Source organism: Plasmodium coatneyi, chromosome 6 (assembly GCF_001680005.1).
Source record: "Plasmodium coatneyi strain Hackeri chromosome 6, complete sequence".
Classification (NCBI taxonomy): domain Eukaryota; phylum Apicomplexa; class Aconoidasida; order Haemosporida; family Plasmodiidae; genus Plasmodium; species Plasmodium coatneyi.
In genome coordinates, this window is record NC_033561.1 from 605,420 (window position 1) to 628,810 (window position 23,391).

General features: G+C 42.1%; 7 protein-coding genes across 7 annotated transcripts; 4 read left to right on the forward strand and 3 right to left on the reverse strand.

Moving 5' to 3' along the window:
* Nucleotides 1-796: 796 nt before the first annotated feature.
* On the forward strand, nucleotides 797-3,893 carry PCOAH_00013950 (Ookinete surface protein Pvs25; the record flags this gene model as incomplete). Its single annotated transcript, XM_020058204.1, has 2 exons — nucleotides 797-1,437; nucleotides 3,245-3,893. 2 exons carry the CDS (start codon nucleotides 797-799, stop codon nucleotides 3,891-3,893), a joined length of 1,290 nt encoding a protein of 429 aa, XP_019913729.1.
* A 985-nt stretch (nucleotides 3,894-4,878) lies between these two features.
* Nucleotides 4,879-5,595, reverse strand: PCOAH_00013960 (Calmodulin; the record flags this gene model as incomplete). Its single annotated transcript, XM_020058205.1, has 1 exon — nucleotides 4,879-5,595. The coding sequence occupies one exon, from the start codon at nucleotides 5,593-5,595 to the stop codon at nucleotides 4,879-4,881; it is 717 nt and encodes a 238-aa protein (XP_019913697.1).
* Nucleotides 5,596-6,036: 441 nt separating this feature from the next.
* On the reverse strand, nucleotides 6,037-6,777 carry PCOAH_00013970 (SpoU rRNA Methylase; the record flags this gene model as incomplete). The annotated part of the gene is made up of 1 exon (XM_020058206.1): nucleotides 6,037-6,777. One exon carries the CDS (start codon nucleotides 6,775-6,777, stop codon nucleotides 6,037-6,039), a length of 741 nt encoding a protein of 246 aa, XP_019913660.1.
* A 918-nt stretch (nucleotides 6,778-7,695) lies between these two features.
* On the forward strand, nucleotides 7,696-9,433 carry PCOAH_00013980 (O-sialoglycoprotein endopeptidase; the record flags this gene model as incomplete). The annotated part of the gene is made up of 2 exons (XM_020058207.1): nucleotides 7,696-8,240; nucleotides 8,374-9,433. 2 exons carry the CDS (start codon nucleotides 7,696-7,698, stop codon nucleotides 9,431-9,433), a joined length of 1,605 nt encoding a protein of 534 aa, XP_019913904.1.
* A 274-nt stretch (nucleotides 9,434-9,707) lies between these two features.
* On the reverse strand, nucleotides 9,708-10,883 carry PCOAH_00013990 (Uncharacterized protein; the record flags this gene model as incomplete). Its single annotated transcript, XM_020058208.1, has 1 exon — nucleotides 9,708-10,883. The coding sequence occupies one exon, from the start codon at nucleotides 10,881-10,883 to the stop codon at nucleotides 9,708-9,710; it is 1,176 nt and encodes a 391-aa protein (XP_019913867.1).
* A 1,753-nt stretch (nucleotides 10,884-12,636) lies between these two features.
* Nucleotides 12,637-13,690, forward strand: PCOAH_00014000 (Uncharacterized protein; the record flags this gene model as incomplete). Its single annotated transcript, XM_020058209.1, has 2 exons — nucleotides 12,637-12,739; nucleotides 13,125-13,690. 2 exons carry the CDS (start codon nucleotides 12,637-12,639, stop codon nucleotides 13,688-13,690), a joined length of 669 nt encoding a protein of 222 aa, XP_019913751.1.
* A 5,397-nt stretch (nucleotides 13,691-19,087) lies between these two features.
* Nucleotides 19,088-22,288, forward strand: PCOAH_00014010 (Uncharacterized protein; the record flags this gene model as incomplete). Its single annotated transcript, XM_020058210.1, has 1 exon — nucleotides 19,088-22,288. The coding sequence occupies one exon, from the start codon at nucleotides 19,088-19,090 to the stop codon at nucleotides 22,286-22,288; it is 3,201 nt and encodes a 1,066-aa protein (XP_019913716.1).
* Between the last annotated feature and the right edge of the window lie 1,103 nt (nucleotides 22,289-23,391).

Here is a 23,391-nt window from a genome sequence, read left to right on the forward strand (position 1 = left end):
CGCGTATTTCCCTTGGGGATTATTCGGGGGTCCCCTGACGCGCACATAGATGAGCGTATGCGTGTAAGTACGCTCCCAAGATAATACGTGCACACAGGTACGTCCACCTCCAACGACATAGACGCCCCACCGTGACGCATGCAAAATAAAGAAAAAAAAACACAACAGCAAGGTCCCGTCTTCACTCTACAAAATTTGATGTATGTACAAAAGAAAAACACCCCACATGTACAGTTCGTATGTACACACGTGTGTCAGGATAACCGCAGATATATGCGTATGTACATGTGTGAATTAGTACAAACCTGAGCTTTTTTTTTTTTTTTTTCACGTGAACAAATGGCGGGGCTGCAAACAGCTCCATATAACATACAAAATTTTGAGTAGAAAAAAAATAATGTTGTTAAAAAGAAGGAAAATAAAATCAAATAAAAAAAATAAAAAAAAAAAGCATATAAAAAATAAATTAACTTTATTCATTTATTTTTTTTAATCCCAAGAAATAAAACTTTTCATAAGTCCATTCTCTTCTCCATTCACCTTATTCTGACTTTCGTTTCACTACGCTGATTTGTTTCTTCGACTGTTCAATTTGTCATTTGTTATTTGCCATTTTCGATTGTTTGCTTATTCACCCGTTTGTGCAATCGTCCGTTTGTCCGTTCACCCGCTCCACAACTCACTGCTGCAAAGGTTGCCCTCCGCTGACCACAGGACCTACTCACCGCTATCCAATCGGAAAGCAACGACCCCCATTGCACTGTATCTCCCCGTATAACAACTCCACTCAGCAAAAATGAACACCTACTACAGCCTCTTCGTTTTTTTCCTTGTCCAAATTGCGCTAAAGTATAGCAAGGCAACTGTCACGGTAGACACATTATGCAAAAATGGACAGCTGGCTCAAATGAGTAACCACTTTAAGTGTATATGTAACGAAGGGATGGTGCACCTCTCCGAAAATACATGTGAAGAAAAAAATGAATGTAAGGAAGAAACTTTAGGCAAATCATGTGGGGAGTTTGGACGGTGTGTAAAAGACGCAGCACAGCAAAACACGTACAAATGTAATTGCGTTGAGGGCTACGCTTTGAAGGAAGGAACTTGTGTTATTGATGTATGTCTATATAAGAATTGTGGAGAAAGTGGTGAATGCATTGCTGAATACCTCACGGAAGTCAAAAGTGCAGCATGTTCATGCGCTATTGGCAAAGTGCCCAATCCAGAAGATGAAAAAAAATGTACCAAAACGGGAGAAACTGCTTGTGCATTAAAATGTAATACAGAGAATGAAGTTTGCAAAAATGTTGAAGGAGTTTACAAGTGTCAGTGTATGGAAGGTTTTACGTTCGACAAGGAGAAAAATGTATGCCTTTCCTATTCTGTCTTTAACATCCTAAACCTCTCCGTCTTCTTTATCATCTTGCTAGTCCTTTCGTACGTCATATAAGTACGAAATTTGCGCAACTAAGGGGCGCAATTTTTTTAAGTTAAAATACTTTCCTTTACTGAACATAGCGAGTGGTGATGTGATCAAGTCACTATGTGATGAAATAACGAAGCGATGAAGTGTTTTTTTTTTTTTTTTTTTTTTTTTTTTTTTTTCACACTTTTAACCTTACTTCGTTAACTGCCCATTTATACCATACGCAGTGTTCCGGCGAGCATGTGCACACCCATGTGTACCAACTCGTTTGAAACACGCGAATTAGCTTGTTTTCCAAAGTGCGAAACTTTGTTTTATTAGAGGAGTTATGGCAAAACGTTGCCGAGGGGGCACAGCTCCCCGTGCTTACGTAAAAAATGTGAATTAAATTTAAAAATTGAAACAAAAAATTAAAATAAACAGCCGAAATGGAAAAGAATACCGCCGTGGGGAAGATAAAGCTGGACAAGAAATCTCGGGAGGCGGAGTCCTCAGCGCAGTGCTGTTGTAAAGAGTAGCAGGCTGTCTTTTCTGGTCCTCCGTTCAGTTGCTTCGGCGCGCATGGCTGTTTTGTTCTGCTAACTTTCGCTATTTTTCGAATTGGAATTTTTTTTTTTTTTTTTTTTTTTTTTTTTTTTTTTTTTACATTTGGCTAGCTCACCAAATCCGTCTTCACATACAGCCATTTTTCCAGCTAATGCATTTTTCCCCATGGCTAGGGTTAAGTACAAATAGGGGTATCCTATTTTTTGCACCCTTTTCTACGCTCGCAGTGAGCTATATTAACAAGCGAATTCCTGCACGATGTTTGCGTGTGGATACAACGCACAAGTGTGTAATTCCATTTGGGGCTCAATCGAAAAATGGCTGCCTATGGGGAAGTCGTTGTGCTATCTCGTTGTAGTTTTGTTCTAAGGAGGGGATCCACGCCGTCCACAAAAGGAAATATATACTTGCGCGATGCAGAGACCTGACTGCTCAATTTGTGTTGTCCTAATTTGAGCAACAAATATACTACCGTTGTGCGTTAAAGCTATGCCAAAGCGGTGAGTAAAGTGTGTACACACGCGCTCAGCTTGTCATTCACACCTTTTTGAAGAATATCCTGATGGTTACATAGAAGTTACGAATTAGCTGGGTATAGCCAAATGATACAACTTTTGTAATTACGATGTCGTACAATTGTCCCAGATTTTTCACTGCATATGGCTACCAATGTAGCTACACCGTTGCAGTTGTAGATGACATGTCTTAGACAGAGCGGTTACTATTGGGGAGTAAAGTGCGCCGATTTTTTCTGTATGGGCAAACATTTTTTTTTTTCTGACCCTGACTGAACTTCTTGTCTTGCCGAAGTTTAAAGGAGAAATGAATAAATTAGGAACTAGCCAAAATGCTTCCAAGTAATGCAATTTTTTTTTTTTTTTTTTTTTTTTTTTTTTTTGCCATTTCTGTTGTAGCTACATGGCTTTTCAAAATTTAAAAGAAAAAAAAAGTAAAACAAAGGCACCAGTGTCTTAACGATTGGACAAATGCGAAAAGTAAAAAAAAAAAAACAAAATTAAAAAAGTAATATTGATTTGTTTTATTTCTATATTATTATTTCCATTAGTTTATACTTATTTGTTCATTTCGACTTAGTCATTTCCCCACGTCCATTTTTCTTTTGTTCCACATTTTTATTTTGTTTTCCTCCATTCGATTACCAACTGCATTGTTCGAAAACGTCTCCCCTTTTGAGAAAACACCCGTTTCAGCTCATCCCCCCTGCCTACTTTTGTGCCGTCATCCCTTCTTCAAAATGAATACCCACCACAGTTTCCTCTTCCTTTTGGCCATCGTGCTTGCGGTTAAGTACACCTTCGCAAAGGTCACCGCAGACACACAATGCAAAAATGGCTATTTAATCCAAATGAGCAATCATTTTGAATGCAAATGCAACGACCGGTTTGTGAAGACAAATGAAAACACTTGCGAGGAAAAACTCGATTGTAAAATTGCACAAAATATAAATAAACCTTGTGGAGATTATGCTGTGTGCACAAACACGAAAGGGTATAATGAGCAAAGAGTAGTACTATGCACTTGCATAACAGACTACACCGTAGTGAAGGACGTGTGCGTTCCAAGAAGATGTAATGGCATTGAGTGTGGACAGGGAAAATGCATCCAAGATCCCGATAATGCAAATAACATCATGTGCACTTGTAACATAGGAACCATATTGGATGAAACGAAAAAATGTACAAAACAAGGAAAAACTGAATGCGCGTTGAAGTGTAAGGCAAACGAAGAATGTAAATTGACTCAGAACTATTATCAATGTGCTGCGAAGGGAAGCGGTGGAGCAGGCAGTGGTGGTGAAGGCAGCGGAGGAGACACAGGAGCAGCTTACAGTCTCATGAATGGATCTGCAGTAATCAGCATACTAGTTGTATTCGCTTTCTTTATGATGTCATTAGTGTAGACGAGTCTACACACACAAACACTAGGGGAGAAGGGTCTCACAGAGTCAGTACAAATGGCAAGCACAAGAAGGGAAGAACATCCACCTGGAGAGGGAGCATTTATGTGTGAAGTTATTCCTGGGATAAGCACCCCCACCCAGTTGCGTTGCTGTTAGCTCAAAATTTAGTTGCACCCATATTGCGATTTTATTCGTTCAAATGTATCGTGACAATATGACAACAATAATTATTTTTTCGCCGAAGAAAGTGGCGATGCCTGGTCACCTGGTTCTACCGGCAATGATGTGCATTTTTGTTTTACCCCTTGCGCTGTTAAGGAGTTAACAGCTAGGCCCTTTTTCTTTTCTTTTCTTTTCTTTTTTTTCGTTGTGGCAAATTACCCAAACCGTTTGTGCATAATTTGTCATTCGCCTTTGTCGTAATTATGATGCAGCCCCTTTGACTGGGGCTAACCGTTTTTTTGTTGTGGCTGTACATAGCACTGTGCGCACGTGTTGCATGTGTCTATGTGTGTGCACCTGCATGTGTGCGTTTTTTTTTTTTTTTTTTTTTTTTTTTTTTTTTTTTCTGCACCCCCAAAACAATCACCAACGAGAATGTTTAACCGAATGAGGAGTCTTAAAAGAACGAATGCAGAAAAAGGGGAAAAGTGAAAAAGCGACAGTACGAAAAAAAGAAAAAGTTTTCTGCCTTGTTCGTGTGTTTCACGGGGGGGAGTAACGCTCTCCCCTACGGCAGGCGTGCAAATAAGCGGGGGAACTTAACAGCAGCAAAGAGGCAAACACGTAAAAAAAATAACAAACAAACGAACGAACACATATATGAACGCACGCATGCACATGGAATATGTTCATGGGAACAAAAAGGTACCCTCCAAAGGGTGTAACGCGGTGGGCGTGAACGAATCGTCTCCCCGAATGGTGTAACCGCTAAACGGCTAAACCGATGCGATGATTGGGTCGGCAGCAAGGTTAACCCCTCCTATTAGGTCACATTCTTAAGCCGCTTCGCCAGCATGACATAATCGATTTTGTCCTTATCCTTCAAGTTTAACGATTTGAAAAAAAATTTAATATCCTCATCCACCAACCTCTCATCACTGTTTTTCAAAATAAATCTCATTTTCTCCTCATCAAGATAGCCACTTTTTTCTTTGTCGAAAAATTCAAACGAGGTGATTAGCTCGTCTACCGATAAGGGTTCCTTATAAGTCTCAAGAAATATCCTCAAGAAGGTTTCAAAGTTTATGTGTTTTTTTTTTTGGTTCATCAATTCGTTTTTTGCATATACGTCGCATGTTCTGTTATTTTTAACATTTTGGCTATTTTTTTTTTTGTCTTCATTTTTAAAATTGCTGAGCTTTGTGATTAGATTTTTTATTCGATCATGGTTTGGGCTAGCTTTGGCTGCATTTTTCTGGGCGCCCGATTGTTTCGTTGCACTTGGCGTCCCTTTGTCTGCTTTTCCCTTATTGGCGGCGTCAGTAGCTTCCGCCTTCTCCTCCTCCTCCCCCTCTTTTACGTCTTCAAAATGCTTGTCCACCATCTCGTCCATCTCCTTCTCCGTTCTGGTTTGCCCGAGCAATCGCAAAAGCGTCTTAAATTCCTCCGCGGTAATTTTCCCATCCTTGTTGTTATCCACAAGGTTAAAGTTTTTTTGCATCAATTGGAGTTTTTCCTGAGATATGCTGCTGCCTTGCATTTTTCCTTCTTCACATGTGGGTCGCCCTTCAGCAGGGGTGGGTAAAAGAAGCAGGAGTACACGGGGATGTACTTCCTAATGTACGTATGTGTGTATGTATATACGTATGTATTGTGTGTGTGACTTCTTCAGTGCATTCACGTGGAAAACTTCCGCAACCTGCTCCAACTGCCCACAGCATGTCAACCTCCCGTGCGGAAGTGAAGGAGCCCCAAAATGGTGACGAAGGGGTCAAGCACATGTATCACACTTGTTAAAAATGCAGAAAAAAAAAAAAGAAGTCCTCCAACATGCGGCGCGGTACAGTTATGATGACGAACAGAATATTCTGTAGTGAAGAGAATTTTTTTTTTTTTTCCGCTTGGAGGGAAAGTCAACTGGGACGCTTCCCCATCTGTGGGGAGTAGCATGTGTCCATTCGTGCGGCATCCTCCGTGCTGCTTAACCGGGAAAGTGGTCAACGGAGGGGTTAACAAAATGGATGTCCGCTAAATCGGGGGAGGCCCCCTTAGCTGCTGCCCGCCCTTTGCGTTTCTCATTAATCTGACGGAGCATGTCATCTGAAGGGTTTAAATATTGCTCCAATTTACTTGCGCATTTATTGAGGACAAATTTCTTTCCCGAAATTTCCATCTCGGGATAATTCGCCCACACAGCAAAGTGCTGCAAAATTATGGCACACGAAACGGACACGTTCAGAGAACATGTGCCATTTCCATACTGAGGGATGTAAATGATTTTATCGCAATAGCTCAGCGTTTCATCATTAATGCCTGTTCCTTCATTTCCAAATAGGAAGGCCGTATCTTTATTTACAAAGGGATGTCTCGTCACAGGTATAGCAGTGTCTGTTATTTCGCACCCATACAATAGAATGTTATTTTCGCACAGGTAGGTCTTCAGCTCCTTCATGTTGGAAAAGTACTCTATGGTTATATATTTACATGTCCCCATGTGGCCAAAAAAATTGACTTCGTTTTTTTTTCTACTCACGAGGAAAATTTTGCTGACCCCAAAGGCAACGCAACTTCTTACGATGCTCCCGATGTTTTTCTTCTTCCCTATGTTGTAAATGGCCACGTACATTTGGGGGCATCCCGTGGGGTCTTTCGCACGCAGGGTTATTTCCCCCACTGGGGTGGCTTCCCCATTTGGGGTGGCATCCCCGCTTGGGGTGGCCATTTCGTTGCGCCAGAGGGGATTTCCGTTCTACTCCTCCTGCGATTTGTAAAACCAGTGGACAGTTAAATGGCTGGCTTTCCTTTCACCATGTGGCTGTCACGAATTGCTGATCCCTTGGTAACATAGCGTCTCTGACAGAACGTTAAAGAACCTCCTCTTCTGGGCAGCAACGTCACATTTTTCCTTTTCTTCAAATTAGGCCATGCAATATTATCGCACGGGCATATAAGCTAAAAGGCGCAAAAGCAAGAGGAATACAAAAACAGGTAATTTTCCATCTTGGGTGGAGTTTCTTCGGGGGAGGATCCTTTACGGTAGAAAAAAATAGCAATTTGGCGTGGGTGCTCAGATAAAAATTATACAAAAATATATTTCACCTATATTTTCCCCTTTTTTGACATGCTCCTATTTTCATATTTTTTATGTGTTCGTATTGTACATATGTTGGTTGCATGTGGAGGGAGCGCGAAAAAAAGGGGCGACCCAACCCGACCCGACTCGACCTCCTCCCGCCGAATGATTTTACCCCTTCCATGCACATCGCCGGAATGAGTATAATTTTCTCCTTTTCGCCCGACTGAACTGACGGGGTGCTTTTCCCGAGTAAATGGACTTTTCTTTGGAGTCCCTCCGCTGGGCACCAACACAACAGCGGTTCAGCGTAAAATGGTTTCCTTTTTTAAGGGAGCAAAACGGTTGCTAGCCACACACCGGCCTTTCACCTCTCCCCCTCTATGAGCAAAGGGGCGGTGCTTCTTTATTTCGATACACCAGGGATGTACCTTCATATCTTCTTTAAGGGAGCAAAACAAATTTGTTAATTTCTTCAGGGTAATATTTGGAGAAGTGGTTATGTACCAGCCCGTTTTACCCCGTTGTTGATTGTGCTTTTTCCTTTTTTTTCCCCCCCTTTGCGACATGATGAAGGAGTCCACCGCAGGGGGGGCTAGCTCCCTGCCGGAACAACCCAAGTACATCCTTGGGCTGGAAGGGAGTGCGAACAAACTGGGGGTGAGCATAATAAATAGCGACTTTCAAATTCTGGTAAACATGAGAAGAACGTATGTCTCTGAAATAGGCTGCGGATTTATCCCGAGGCAAATTAACGCACACCACAAGTACTATATTATCGATATGATAAAAGACTGTCTGAACAAATTGAAGATAAAAATGACGGACATACATTTAATATGCTACACGAAAGGACCAGGAATTGGCTCCGCCCTCTACATTGCCTACAACATAAGCAAATTTTTTTCCCTCCTGTTTAACATTCCTGTGATTGGAGTTAATCACTGTATTGCACACATTGAAATGGGTATTTTCATAACCAAGCTTTATCACCCCATTATTTTATACGTCAGTGGAAGCAACACACAGATCATCTACTTCAACAATCACAAGAAGAGGTACGAAATAATTGGAGAGACTTTGGACATAGCCATTGGAAATGTCATCGACAGGTCCGCCAGGATTCTCAGAATTTCCAATTCTCCTTCACCTGGGTATAATGTGGAAATATTAGCTAGGAAGAAATATCTGCTAAATTTGGAGAAAAAAAAAAAAAAAAAAAAAAAATGCCCCAATAGTGTCAAGTGGGGACCCTCATGGAGGTCATGTTCCAGAAGGGCAAGAGAAGGACACTGCTCCCCAGGCGCACAACACGACAAATGATCCAAACGTTACAAGTACGTCGAATAGGCCGAATAGGCAGAATAAGCAAATGAGAACAGACCAGTGTGACTACACCGAACTGCTCTTCTTCCCCTACACCATAAAAGGGATGGACATCTCCTTTAGCGGGTACGACTACTACGTGAGTAAGTATTTCTCCAAGTATATAAGCAAGCGAGGCAAAAAGGGGAAGAGCAGCGATGGGGGGGAGGCTCCACTGGGTGATGAAAACGCCCCCAAAAGGAAGAAGGGGCAAGACAAGGAAGAAGCGAACCAGGGGGAAAAAGAAAATGATAACGATGAGGATGAGGATGATGATGATAAGGACGATAAGAACGATGACGACTTAACGGGAAACGCGCAACACTTTCCTCAGCCCAACTTGAGCATCCACGCAGGCGTGCAGGGCAGCTCCTACTACGAAGAGAATGTCATCTGCAGCATCGGCGGGAAGAAGAACTACGGGGAGGGCGAGCACTACGCGGAGGAGGAAGACGGTGCCATCGAGACGGAGAGCGATTTTTTCGACTCCAGTTCGGGGGAAGACGCAGTGGGGAGTGACAAGGAGGGAGGAAACCTTTGCAACGCCCCGATCGAAGGGCAACCAAACAACGGAGCCAACGTCACCGATGAAGAGAAGCGGAAAATACAAATCTGCTACAGTCTCCAACACCACATATTCAGCATGCTCATCGAAATAACCGAACGAGCTATAGCCTTCACGAACAGCAAGGAGGTGATCATCGTGGGGGGAGTTGGCTGCAACGTTTTTCTACAAAACATGATGAAGAAAATGGCAAAACAGAAAAATATCAAAATTGGCTTTATGGACCACAGCTACTGTGTGGACAACGGGGCCATGATTGCCTACACGGGGTATCTTGAATTTTTGCACACCAAAAATAGGGATGTCTACAATTTTGATAATATAAGTATCCACCAGAGGTACCGGACAGACGATGTGCTCGTCACGTGGAGGTAGTACACCCTCTACGCATGAGGGGTAGTAGTAGTAGGAAGCACATTTGTGAAACAACATCCAGTACTCCATGTGCCTGCACCGTGGCATTCACCGATGTGTCAATTTTTTTAAAAAAGGGGAGCGTTTAAAAAACGCAGACGTGGTGCAAAAGTTGTAAAAAAAAAAAAAAAAAAAAAATAGTAACTATGGGGGGTAAATGTAAGGGTAAATTACCCCCTATATATGGGGAAAGTGCCCCCCTGGTAGGTGTAAACTGGTGATACCACCACCCGCACTACGATATTAACAGCTCGACAGAGAGGTCCTCCATGTAGGTGAGCAGGTTCTTCGAGTGCGTGATCCACTTGTCTATGCTCTCCTTCATGAAAAAAATTTTTTCATCATTGAGCACACGTGGCTTCACCCAAGTAATCTTAACTGACTTTTGAATTTCGTCAATTTGACACGTAATGATATTTTTGCTCTTCGCCGTGATGAGCATTTTTTCCACTTCATTCACATCCACTTTGCAATGCTGTGCAATTTCTTCGAACGAAATGTCTGATCTTTGTTTTTTTTTTTTAAAAGCTAGATCCATGAGCGCTAGGAGGGTAATTTTCTTAAGCATATTTCTTTCATAATCCTTTAAAAGCGAATTTTTAATATTCGCCTCGTATTTTTGTACCACTTGGTTGAAGACTTCAATGTTGCCTTCGTTGTAAATGTAAATTAGCTGATATAGCCAGTTGGTCTGTTCGTTATTTTTTAAGCACACATTAATGAGTGGCAGCTGGATGATCTCCCCTATGTTGTATACATCTTCACTGATTATCGAGTGCATGCAAATGTGGGTACCTATATCGATTTTCTCTGCCTCGTCTAAATCGTTCAGAGGGGTATATGCTAAGTAGAGCAAGGCATACTTAACGAACAAATCCGATTTACTTAACACCTTGTAATAATTCATGATAGCAAAGTTGTAGAATTTATGTGCCACTACATTTAAACCGATAACCCCTTGGAGGAGATTCTTTGTATTCTCTATTTCATTTTCGCAACTTTTAAAATCTCCCAACTCGATATACTTCAGTATGAGGATACACCTATATATGATTATGGCGTCTTTGTCATTTTCCAGGTGCTTTTCTGATTCCTTCAAATAGCTGATTGTCCAGTTTGCGTCAAAGTTTGCCGTCACGATGTAAAGCAACTCCGCGTATATCGTCTTTTTTAATTTACTCATCAGGGGGGACAAGTACGTGTAGAAAAGTCTGAACTTGTCCTTCATATGAACATTTTTATTGTTTATAAATTTCTGCACTTCCAGTGTTAACTCATGGTGGAATTTCTTCTCTTTGTAATTTTTCATTTCGTTGAAATTTATAAAGTCATACTTTCCCTGCAGCTCCCCGATCAGAGCCTGCTCGTTTTCGCTCAGCAGCCCGCTGATTTCTTCCGCCGTGGTTGCCATCGTTGGGGGGGGTTGAAAAGGGAGCCTCCAAAAAGAGAAGTTACGCAAATGGGGGGAAGATGTTGCGTTAAGTGTGTTCCACTCACCCGGTGGAGGCTATAAACACACAGAAGAGGGGGGAAAACCCAAGGATTACTACACGTTAGTACGTGCTGATTGCCTCATCGGATGGAGACCCTTGAGCCGGTAATGCTGCACAATACGCCTCTCATATCAGTCTGGCGTGTCGTGTACTCCTGACGCAGAGTATAAAACAGGTAAGCATGTACAATAAGCTCCTTACGTACAATGGGGGGGCAATCCAAATGAGACTTCACGTGAAGCAGCCCCCACTATACAATCCACGCAATGACACCTTCCCAGAGAAAGGCAAGGGAAGCTGCAGATGAAGCGACAGGTCAAATATTATGGGAACAAAAATCTAAGCAAACGCGTTACAAAACGTGTACGCAAAAAAAAAAATAACAAAAAAAAGAAGAAACGCACTTACAAATAAAGTGGGGCAATAAAAGTGTGTTTTCTTTTTTCCCCCCCTTTTTTTTGCATAAGTAAAAGTGCCGACTGAATAGCTAATTTTTTAAAAAAGGAAAAAAAATAAATTGTTGTGCACTTGGAGCAATTCGTGAGAACAGACCAGAGGCACGGCACGAAAAAGGCAATCCCGGTGATCCTCAAAAAAATATTTTTTTAACCTTATGTGCTGCTTAACTGTGGATCGAAATTCTCACGCACCAACAGGAAGGAGTGGCCGCTTTAGGCATAAAGTTGGAGAAGGATGGGAAAAAAAAATAAAAAAAAACTTAGCCATTTTATGGTGTACCATATCCCTATGTGTGACTCTTGGCGAAGACTGCCATCGACTTGTCATCTGAGGGGGCTATCAAAAAGGACTTTACATGAATGCCTCAGTTATGATAATCCCCGCACCATTTTAAAGGCGTCCCTTCTTCCTTTCCTGAAGGCATTAACACAATGGAAACGAAATGGGTGAAACACAGCTCTATGATCGTCTCGGTAAAAATGACGCCCACGCGGACACTCCCTACGTTTATGTCACAGGTGTACATCCCATTATGTGCTCAAAAAGGTGTAACGGAGAGAAAAACGTAAAAGAATAAAGACATACCCCTTAACGATTCAACGTTGGGGGAGAAATATAATGGACGTCACTGGGAAAAGCTATTAGATTAATCCCTATGAAAGGCCAGTTACAACCCATGCATCTTCCTCATCATGCACGCCTTAGCGTCAAATAACCAACCCACACTGTCCCCCTGCCGCTTAATAATCCCACGGCTGTAACTAAAAGGGGACCCCTCTCGTTGAAGGGACAAATAAAAGAGCCCACCATGTTATAAACCAACTTTGTGAACGTCTCACTGGTATCATATAACAAATTGCAGGCAAGTCCAGTTGGTACGCGAAAAAAAAAAAAAAATGGCAAAATGTTATTTCCTCTTATACACATTTTACTACTCCATGCTCATGTTCCTTCCTGTTCCGTCATATTTCAAACGCTCTTTGACAACATCCCAGGTGTTCCCTTCACACATGCGGCCTTAAAAAAATGTATTGCCGAAGGGGTAGACAATTCAGTTGATCAACTGGGTCATTATTTTTTCCTCAATAAAAATGGCCTTTCTTTTTTGTGTGAATAATTTTGCAAAGTTTAAAGCGTCATATGGTGAAAATCCCCATTTTTTGCGTGTTACGAGAGTTTTTTTTTTTTTTTTTTTCTTCCTCAGTGCGGTAAATGGACAAGGAGGCCATTTTACCAAGTGGTGGGGGGGCCTCCCTCAAGAGGAGCAAAAAGCAGATTGAATCTCTACAGTATTCTTTAAAGAAAAACATAAGAAGTACGTTGTGCAGCATGCAAATTAAGAAAAAGGGCACTCCATTTTGCCACGCCGCGTAGTTCAGCATTTCTTGCCATGCAGATGGTTGTGCAGCAATTTTGCCTCGATATGCACTTGGTGAAGGACTTTTTCCCCAGCGTTTCGTTTTCTTACTTACCCTCTGTTCACCTGAACACCTCGTGAGGCATAACCATCTATCCATTCATTTAAGCATTTGGCCGCTACTTCTTTTTGACACCACTTGGATGACTAGCGCTGCGATTGGTAGCACGCGAGGGTGACCAGCACGGCTTGCAGAGACGCGCAGCCGAACCGGTTAGCATCCCGAGCGCAGCATAACACATTCATTTTTACCCGTAACTTTGCCACACCTACCCTCCCCCAGAGAACGAAGAGTTGACGAACCGAGTGCACTATTTCTTCCCCACCGACGATGTGCTAGACCAGACCCTCTTCCATTTGTGTAAGTTCATACCGAACGATATGGACATTCTAGACGAAGAAAAGCAGAGGGGAAGCACTTACAACACGATGCCCTTCTCACGATTCGAAAATTCTGACACAGATAGCTGGGGTGATAAAATCAGAGAGGACGACGACATTGAGATAGACAACCCCCCTGCTGGAAGAAGTAAATTCCCCACTTTGGGTCCCAACTTGGGAATGAACAAAAGGGAAACACATTCCTGCGTCGAATGGAAAGGGTTTGTTAACGAAGCGAACGGATATGCAGTAGTTAAAATACTTAACCCTTTCTCCTCCCAGGAGTACAGCACTTATACGAACAGACTCGTGTACTTCCTATTCCAGAGAACGAACTGCCTGGGCGTGGAAAATTTCCTAAGGAATCATAATTTTGTTCGGACTGGCATTCCACTGTACATGAAGTGCAAAAATAAGCTGTGCGTTAGGTTATCTCACATGGACGCTTCGAATGATTTGTATTCTTAGTATTTCGGGACGGTGTGGTGGCGTAATGCGGGTGATGGATTTAATGTATCCATGAGGTGAACTGTAACTGCTGCAGCGTGGATGCGTGCACAGCGAGCTCATCCTATTTGGCACCTTTTCTGCAAAGTTGAGCAAAAACCTGCGCCACTAGGGTGAATTCTTACATGCGGGTATATAAATATATATATGTGCAACATTGCTTATAGTGCTTTCCCGCAGCAGTGATATTTTTTTCCGAGGGTCGAATTTTTAAAAATGGCATAATAAGAGGTACAAGACGTTCCTTTCTGTTTACCCCTTCATTTAACCGTATAGCAGAATGTTATGCACTTTTGTTGCGCTTTTTTCCCGTCATTATCGCCATGCACACATGAGTGAAAAAAGGAAATGCAAAACAGCTAGCCATTTTGTGTGCAGATTAAAAAAAAAAAAATAAAAACGCACACAAAACAGCGGGGAGTAGGAATTTCGCCCTAAATTTACATCCTCGTTTGACAAAAAATTATGACCGTTCAGGTAAAATTTTTTTTTTTTTCTGTGCAGCATACGACCAATGGGCAAATATCGTTTAGGCGTATTCGCCAATTAAAGACCGAGAGCCGGGGTTCAATTTCTGTGAGAAAAACGGGTGGCAATTTTCGCTCAAACGTTTTTAATTACGCAGAGAGGAAGCAACTATTATTATCACTTTACACGTACGTGGTTGCATTTTAACGTATTTACCAAGTTGCATGTCAATTTTCATATATAAACGAGTTCTGTGCTACCGCTCTGGTTGGCGATTTTGACGCGAACTACACAAATTATTTTACTCCTCGTTTCGTTCGAATGTTCTACCTTGGAAGGTCACCCCCTTCGTTATGTACACACAACATTATGCCATACCTGGCATCTACTGCTTTGCGCGCAAGGAACTTCCCAACGTGGAGCAGGTCCACTTAAAAAGGACAAAACGGGGAAGGACATCTGTCCGGGTGATTAATCGCGCCCATTTCGCAAAAAGGAATAGGAAAAATTGTAAACTGTATGGGAAAAGTACAACCTTTATAAGAAAAAATTGGCATACTTTCTGCATTCCCTTAAGGGTAGCTTCTTCATATGCATACAAAAGGCATTGCATCACATTTTTTTTTTTTTTTTTTTCTTTTTCCTTGGTTAATCTTTTATCCATCCCTTCCATTTTATACCACGTGAGCTGCAGCCTCATGGAGCTACCAAAAGCTCGTTGCCACTCGCGCGGCAAATGCCTACATATAATATAGCATACTATATAATAAGCATATACATGCAGACAGGCATATATGAAGTGCTCCCAATGCATAACCAGCTACGTACATAAAACATAAATGCCATATATATGTACAACCCAGGGGGGGCAGTTATTCCGTGTACACTTGAGTGAGTTCGTTTTTGCCAAACAAAGCACCCCCGCAGCTAAGTTTACGTAAAATAAAATTAATAGCACTTTTGCAAATGTATTTGCCGTTTTATGCTTATGCAGAATGGGAAGTAGCTTTTACCTGTATTGGTGCAAAATTCCCTGTGACGCGTTTTGAAACATTTCGACGTGCAGCATATTAAGTCTATATGTAAGTACATATGCGCACGTATACTCACTGGCATGGTAATATGCACGTAATATATACATGTCATGCATGTATGTTTTAACGTTTACGAGGAGGGAGGAAAAAAAAAAGAAAAACAATCCATACTTTTTTGTTCACCTCTTTCATACGAAAGTGGGCAATTTAAAAAATGGTGAACATTTTTTTGTACTTCCGCGCGCGCAGAAAAATATTCCAAAGCGAACGTACTGATAAGTTTTATGGGTAAATATTATGCGCAATATAATTCAAACGCAGCTTTTTTTATATGAAGTATTTACATGAACTTTTTTTTTTTTTTTTTTTTTTTAACAGTTTTTATTTTTATATAAAGTTTTCATTTGCAGTTTTATTTATACGTTTTTTTTTTACTCTTCAACTTTGCTGTTTTATTTATCTTTTTCAATTCCCTTTTTTCCTTTTTCCTTTTTCTTATCTTTGTGCCAACTTTCATACGCATCGAACGCATTTAAATTTAAGCAGATTTATGGAAGTTTTAACCTTTTCGTTATTTTTTTTTGTTTTTTAATATGCCAAATATTTATTGTATGTACGTATATATAAAGGGAAGCAGAATAAATGCATAGTTGAACGGACGAATGCATTTTTTCCCCATTTTTTCTTTTTAATTTTATCTTTCCCCCCTTTTCCTGCTTATCATTATATTATACTTATATACATGTACGCTTGTACGCATTTTTTTTTTTTTTTGTTCCAAATAGCAAGGGCGCGCAACGAGCGTAATTGCAAACCCATACGTTCACCTGTGCGTGCCCCTTTCTCCATGCCCCCAAACGCTGAAGCGCATCGGGCAGGAAAAAAAGGAAACCAAACCTCTGCCATTTCCTCTTACGCCTAAAAACTGCTTAATAACCATTGCTGCAATAGAGTTGCAATAAACTCGAAATCGTAATGCAAAAGGGGAGATAAAAAATAAAAAAAAATAACACCATTTTAGCCACTCCCGTGGGACATCTCCCTTACGTATTACGCAGCAATTCTGTTCCCTGCGGACGTGCACCCCTTTGACGGTGCGCCCTTTCATATAAATACATTTCCCACGTAATTAATTAAAGCAATAACTGTACAATTAAGTAAAGCAAATAAAAGGTGCAATTAATGCGCCATTACTTCCCCCCTGCGGTAACTGCTGTGCTGCATTTCCGTGTAGTGAACTGCGTCGCATACATTTGACGTTGTTTTGCATTTGTATGCCATCCTTATTTTTATTTATTTATTTTTTTTGTTTGCGCACCAATTGGCTTGTATATATTTGTTAGCCTGGTTGTCGCACTTACGGTTAGCCGCACAGCCGCCACAGTTTCTTGAACACACACGTTTTCCTTGCAACAGTTGAGGTCCGCTCGTCCAAGCGTCAGCACGTCCGCAAACCCCAACTTGGCTTAAGCGCATTTAAGGCATTGATAAAGGATCCTGGTGTCATAGTGGCCTCGTAACGCAAAATATATTTCAAAGAGCTCACAACTCTTCGAGTTTTTAGTTGAAATTAAAAATCCGCATCGAAGTAGCCACGTTTTAACACAGCTCATGTGTGTGACCCCCACTTGTGCCAGCACCATATGCCACACGGTACATGTACCATCGTATGTGCAACTGATTTGTGCCGAGAAGAGGTTAGCTCGCCTCCTACACACAGTCACGCCAAGGGGACTCACAGTCAACATCGCGTCTGCCCACACGCATGTACACAAGCTTGTATATATAGTCACATTGGAAGAGGATCCAATTTAGTCTGCCCATCCGATCAGTTGGCTATAGAGGAGTGCAACTCGACGCGAAAAGAAACTTAAAAAAAAAAAAAAAAAAAAAAAGGTTGAACAAAAAGGGGAACAAAAAAGGGAGCCCAAAGAAGACCTTTTTTTTCTCTCTCCTTTAATACACTCTCCCCGTACAAATTGTTAATATAAAAGCACGAATTGTAACGAAGTACATCAGCGTCTTAAGTTGGATTACGTTGTTACGAAGTTGCTGTGATTATTTTAGGGCACCCATATGTAATATCTACAAAATCGAAAAGGCAAAATTGGTGTTTTTACAAAAAAAAAAAGAAAAAAAAGAATCGATCCCTTTCTGGTGTGGATCCCCCAAGTAAAATTTGGTTCATGCTTTTTAACAAGGTTGTCTCAATTTATTTTAAATCATAAAGGAAAAAAAGGTGTGTACTGAAAAAATGATCGTCTGAACAGCTAGCTAAAACGTTAGATCTTACCTCTACGCTCCTACCATCTTTGTGCTACCCTACCGTTAATCTGCTAACCTGTAGACCCTTGAGTACGTTTTGGGGACGAGACAAAGTGTGGGCCCTTCCACCTTTGCTGATAAAACAGGCGTACCTTAGCAAGTTTGTACGTTCGCACGTTCGTACTTTCACTTGTTAAAGTGTACGCCTGTTTGTACTCATACATATATATATATATTTATATGTATCCCCCCATCATGGACATACCTATATAGGTGCCAGCACGTAGCAGCCAATACCACCAAGCAAGCTCCCTCGCCCGTCACGGTCCCAGTCGCCTCTAGACAGGTGTGCCCCAACCGCAGTTACATGTGTCCCATAGTTACTATTGGCAGTTGTGCGGGAAAAAAAAGAGGCGAACATTTTGGCTACTCTTTCGTAACAGCTAGAAGGATTTGACCGCAAACGCGAAGGAGCTTTATTTATTGGCTTGTACATATATGCAAGGCACTTCCCCTCCTCTAGCTCGTATGGAAAGGAAAAAAAAAAAATAATTAAGAGGCATCTACTGAAGTGATTAGGAATTATTTTTCTGAATATCCTGACGTAGAATAGAGGCACCTTTTTTTTTTTTTTTTTTTTTTTTGATTATCCACGCGTAGAAAAAGGGGACCCATTTTTTGGCAACGGGGGTGCATTATATACACAATCGCATATTCGTGTCCAGAGGTTCTTCACACAGAGACACATCGGGTGTGCTGAGATTTGAGCTGCTATACGGTTTGGTCATTCCCCCAATTAACCAAAACGAGCACAAGAATAGCACTACCTGAGTGGGACCACGCCAGGCGTACACCTATACCTGTACCTAGCCGAGTTGCACGTCGCTGGAAGGGTTGCCCTTTTTTGAAGCAACGGAGGTGTAGAGCATACGTGGGTGCATTTCAAAGGGGCAAAAAAGGCTGTTCAAAAAAGGGATCACCAAAACTACGTTGGCGATCATCTCATCAAAACGCACTGGAAGTGAACAGCACACAAAGTTGCGCACCGGGAACCTGAAAAAGGAGGGGCCTCAAACCTTCAGCCAGCGCTCCCCCGTAGATCTGTTCTTACTGTAAATTTATATACCCTTGGGTGGGGAAATAAGAACCGATGATTTGACCGTACGTGAGGTAAAGTAGCATATCTATTTCCTGTTAGCTGAATGTGCGTTGCCGTTTTGGGGATACTTCCATTGAGGTTGCTGAGACCGAATTGGTAATAAAGAAAAAAAAAAAACGATACATGTGAAAGACCGTCCGTTGTACGAATGAGAAAGTTCTTCCTTGCGTCTTCTCCGCATGACTGTCCAATCGATTAAATGGTACACTCCGTGTGAAGGTCATCCCGGTGTGGAATACTTTCCCGGCAAACACGTGGGTCACACCATTGCATGAAAAAGGAGTGTACCTTCAACTCTGCTAATCCGTGCTGCTGATTATGATTAGATCACATATGGTCACCCAAATAATGTTTTCTGTGCAATCCGTTAAAAGCCTCCTTCCCTGCATATGCTCACGTGCAGATTCTCCCATTAGACGTACCTAACGGACAATGGAGAACAACGACAGTAACCACACCAGTTACTACCAAAGCGTAACGTCCAACAGTAACAGCATTAATATTTTTTATGAAGACATAAAGCAGAACAGAAGTGACAAGCAAAAATTAAATGAGTGGAAAAGTGACAAACATGTGAGTGGGAAACGGTCCAAAAAAGGGTACCATTCGAATGTGGGGTTTTTTCACCATAAAAGGAAAATAGCTGGTGAAAAGGAAAATAGACTATTTATAGAAAATGACAAGATTGGTAATAACTACTCCCAACGGGACTTAAAAAGAAAAGGTCACCTTCCCCAACAGAGTGGAAAAGGTAATGCAGATAAGTCGAAGGAAAACTTGCTCATAGGTGCATCTCCGGGGGGGAACAACACAGAGGGGAATAACAAATTGGGGCACCATGTGAGAAGCTCCAATGGAAATAGTGGGCCCATTCAGTGGGGTGCCCTTAACGGTGGTCAAGGTTACCCCTTAAAGCAGGCGCACAACCAGGGTGGTTATGGTAAAGGTGATAGGCGGACCCTCCACGAGAGCAATCATAACAATAACATTAGCAACCATGGGGAGGGAGTAAGACTCACCAAAGAACTGCTCGACGATCTGAATAAGAGAAATAAAATTCTCGATGATGACAGTGAAGAAGAAGAAGACCATGACAACCAGAACTTCCTCATCTATGTGAAGAAGAGGATCAAGCAGAAGAAGGAGGAGGAGAAGCGGGAGAAAAGGGCCGAGAGGAGCAGAAGGATAGGCAGGAAGGTAAGTAGGAGGACAGGCCGGAAGATAAGCGGGAAGATAGGACGTGGCCAGGCAGGCGGTCAGTGGGTGGGGGACCACCTTGGCGAACCTGAGAGCATCCCTCACAATCACCCCCAAAGTGAAGACCAGATAAAAGACGCCAGTGGTACCCACGTGAACGAAATTATCGGGCAAAACAACACAGAAGGGAAACAAATCGAAGATCTGGAGACCCCCCCAAACGGATGCAGCAACGGAATGGCTCCTCCAAGTGGAAAATACTATGATGATACGAAATGGACGAATAACGGAAACAGAGAAAATTCCAATCAGGTAGAAACATACAAAACAATGGACGACAGTAGCTCCCTATTTAGTGATGAATCGACCAAGGTGTATGTCAATAGGAAGAACCACGTTGAATTTAATATGTGTGAAAATCCCTGTGATATTTGGTATGGGTTAAGAAAGAGGAATGGCAAGCGCATTTTTATTAGCAGTTTGGGTGTGAATGGGAAGAAGAATAAAAACAAGGGGGGGAATACAAGAAGTGGTAATGCGAGGAATAATACTGGTAGAAGTGGTCATATTTGGGCTACCAACGGGAGAAGCGACCTAATGAGGAATTCTAAAAAGAGTAACAATGGCATTGTTAATGGCATTGTAAATGGTAGTGTAAACAACACGAATAAGAAGGGAAAGCCCAAGAACGTAGAAAGATACTACATAAGCAAGAAGAAGGGAAGCAGCAGCAGTTTGGCTAAGCTAAGTCGAGACAAACCCAAGGGAAAAAAGAGCTCCAAGAGCAACGTCAGATATGTTAAGTACAGTGCAGAGTGGAGCTCCAGTTACTGCTCCAATGTAATAAACAGCAATGATGGAAACCTCTCTGACAACACCATTGCGACAATGCACATTGATGGAAATTGCAAATATAATGAAGAAAGCAACGAGTACAGAAGTGGCAAAGGGAATAAGCACACATACAACTCCGCCACTTATAGCGGTAAGAGTAAGAGAAGCCATAGGAAGAAGGGGAAAAGTAATATTTTGCAGTTTAATAAAATGGACGGGGAAAACAATTTTATCATTTCGCGTAATGATCATCATCAGCTAGCCAAAAAATCTTCAAAAAAAAAAAGTAAAAAAAATATTATGACCTGGTCAGGTAAAAATAACAATTATGAGAAAAAACACAGAGTGCATTTTGCGCCGGTGAAGGGTGCTAACAAGAACATTTACTACGATAACGACCAGGTGACCAAAATTAGGATCAAGGGGGCGGGATCCCTGGGGTATTTGAGTGACGGTGGTGGGAAATGTGCAACAACTGCTTCCAACGTGGCCGCCAATGCTGGTGATGCACTCGACCGGGGTGATCACAACGACGGAGCTAATAACAAGACGGACGAGGATGTAGGCCGAAAAAGTCACGTGCCCATCGGGGGAACAAACAGTAGCATGGACATTAGTGCTGACAGCGGTGACCCCACAAACAGCGATAGTAGCCATTTAAAAACTCACTCCCTTTCGATGCACAGCGGGCTTACTAAGAAGAAAGAGAATATTTCTAACGACGCCAGCGTAACGACAGACAATAAATGTAAATCACTAAATGGAAGTATCCCTTCCATCCCCTGTTGTGCCCCTATACGACAGGATCATAACGAAAATATTTCACCTAGTTGTGAAAAAAATTATTTGAAGTCATCCTGTGCGAATAACGGAGGCGAATTTCGCACTGAGGTTAAACCCACTGTGGACAATGCGTGCAGTGCAAACCAACATAAGGGAGTTGGACTGCACGGATCATATCAGAGCTGTAAAAATGGATCCAAAAGAATGAATACACATAAGACGCACAAAATGAATAACTACAACAACCACAGTTACAATGTTGGCAGTTCTGCATGCAATCCGTCTGTGAGCAACAAAGAACATGAGGGGAACTACTTGGCTCATGCGTTGCCCCCTGATGATGCCGCTCTGCCAACGATTCGCACTGAAACAAGTGAGTACTACTCCAGGAACAAGGGGAAGGATTATGTCGGTGCACCCAACTTTTACTACCAGCATGGTGGAAAGAACGGGGGGTCCACTTACCACAGCCATGCGAATCACAAACCATTTGACGTGATCAAGGAGGAAACGCTTATCGTGACGGAAGGAAGAGACAAAATAATTTCCCCCGATATTGCCTACACGGGTGAGCAAAACAGGAAGTACAAAAATTACTACTACAATAATGCCAAATTTGACTTTTCTTATGATATTGAGGACGATATACGGAGGGGGAAGAAAAAAAAGTGGACCGCCAACAACTCCAACAGCAACGGCAACAATGGGAACGGAAACGGCGTTCATGGTGGTGCCCCCTTTGGCAGCAAGTCAACCTTTAAGAGTGCCAGAGAGAGGGTTCAGTCCTTACTGGCCAAGCGGAGGGGCGTGGACTTCTGAGCCGATCGAGAGGGTAGAGACTGAGTCGGAATTTTTGCCCATCACATTTCTGATGTGCAGTGCATCCAGTTTTTCCATTTTTTCCATTTTTTCCATTTTTTCCATTTTTTTCAATTTTTTTGTGAAAGACGGCTCAGGATGTGTGAATCCGTTGGAGGAAATTTGGCCTCCCCCCGGAGCGCAAGTGTTGGAACTGCGCGCTGCGGCCAGCAGGTTCATCGGCTCCCCATCCCACGCCGTCTGCGTGCTCGCGCTGGATACCCATTTGTAAAACCATTCGTATAACCATTTGTATAACCATTTGTATAACCATTTGTATATTTATCTGTGTGACCATTTTGCTTCCTCTCTTTTTTGCCCCCCGCAACTGCCCACATGTGCATGCGTTGAAGGTGAAAGAACATACCGCTTTAAGCCTTTAAAAAAAAAAAAAAAAACTCAGTTGGGCTGACCACAAATGGGAACTATTTTTACGCACCAATAAGTGCATGTATACGCAAACAAAATGAAGGTGAAAAGTGAAAAAAGCGAAGAATGCTTCCCCCCTTTTTTACTGCATGCGCTGTTGGGAAATATCGCCTGGGTAGACATGTGCCCAACTGCGCGGGGAGGAGAAAAAGGCAACCCGTGAAAAGGACTGTTGCGAGAGTAAATTCCGCGTGAAAGACAACAACAAATGTGCTGCGGCATGCATTTAAAATTGCCCCCTTGATGGAAAAACGTGGAAAATGTTAACAAAGCGTCTTATCTCTTCACAGCTGTAAGGGGGTATTTATTTATTTTTTTTTTGTTCTCCTTTGCCATCCTTTTTGGTGTTTTTTTTTTTTTTTTACACATTTTTTTTTTCGCGTTTTCGCCATCCCGCGGTTCTGCGCAGATTAGCTCTGTCTGCCCTTCCGCGGAGAGGAACGAAAAGTGCGTCCGTGAAAAACCGAAATTTTAAAATACGCAGAACACATTTGTAGACTCGCGCAAACGATTGGCGCAGCGCTCATTTGTGCACACCGTACTTGTGGGACCATTCAGATTTTTTTTTTAAAACGCGAAAATTGCTATTTGACACAGTTGGCGTGTTTTGCGCAACTTTTATTTTTTTTTTTTCT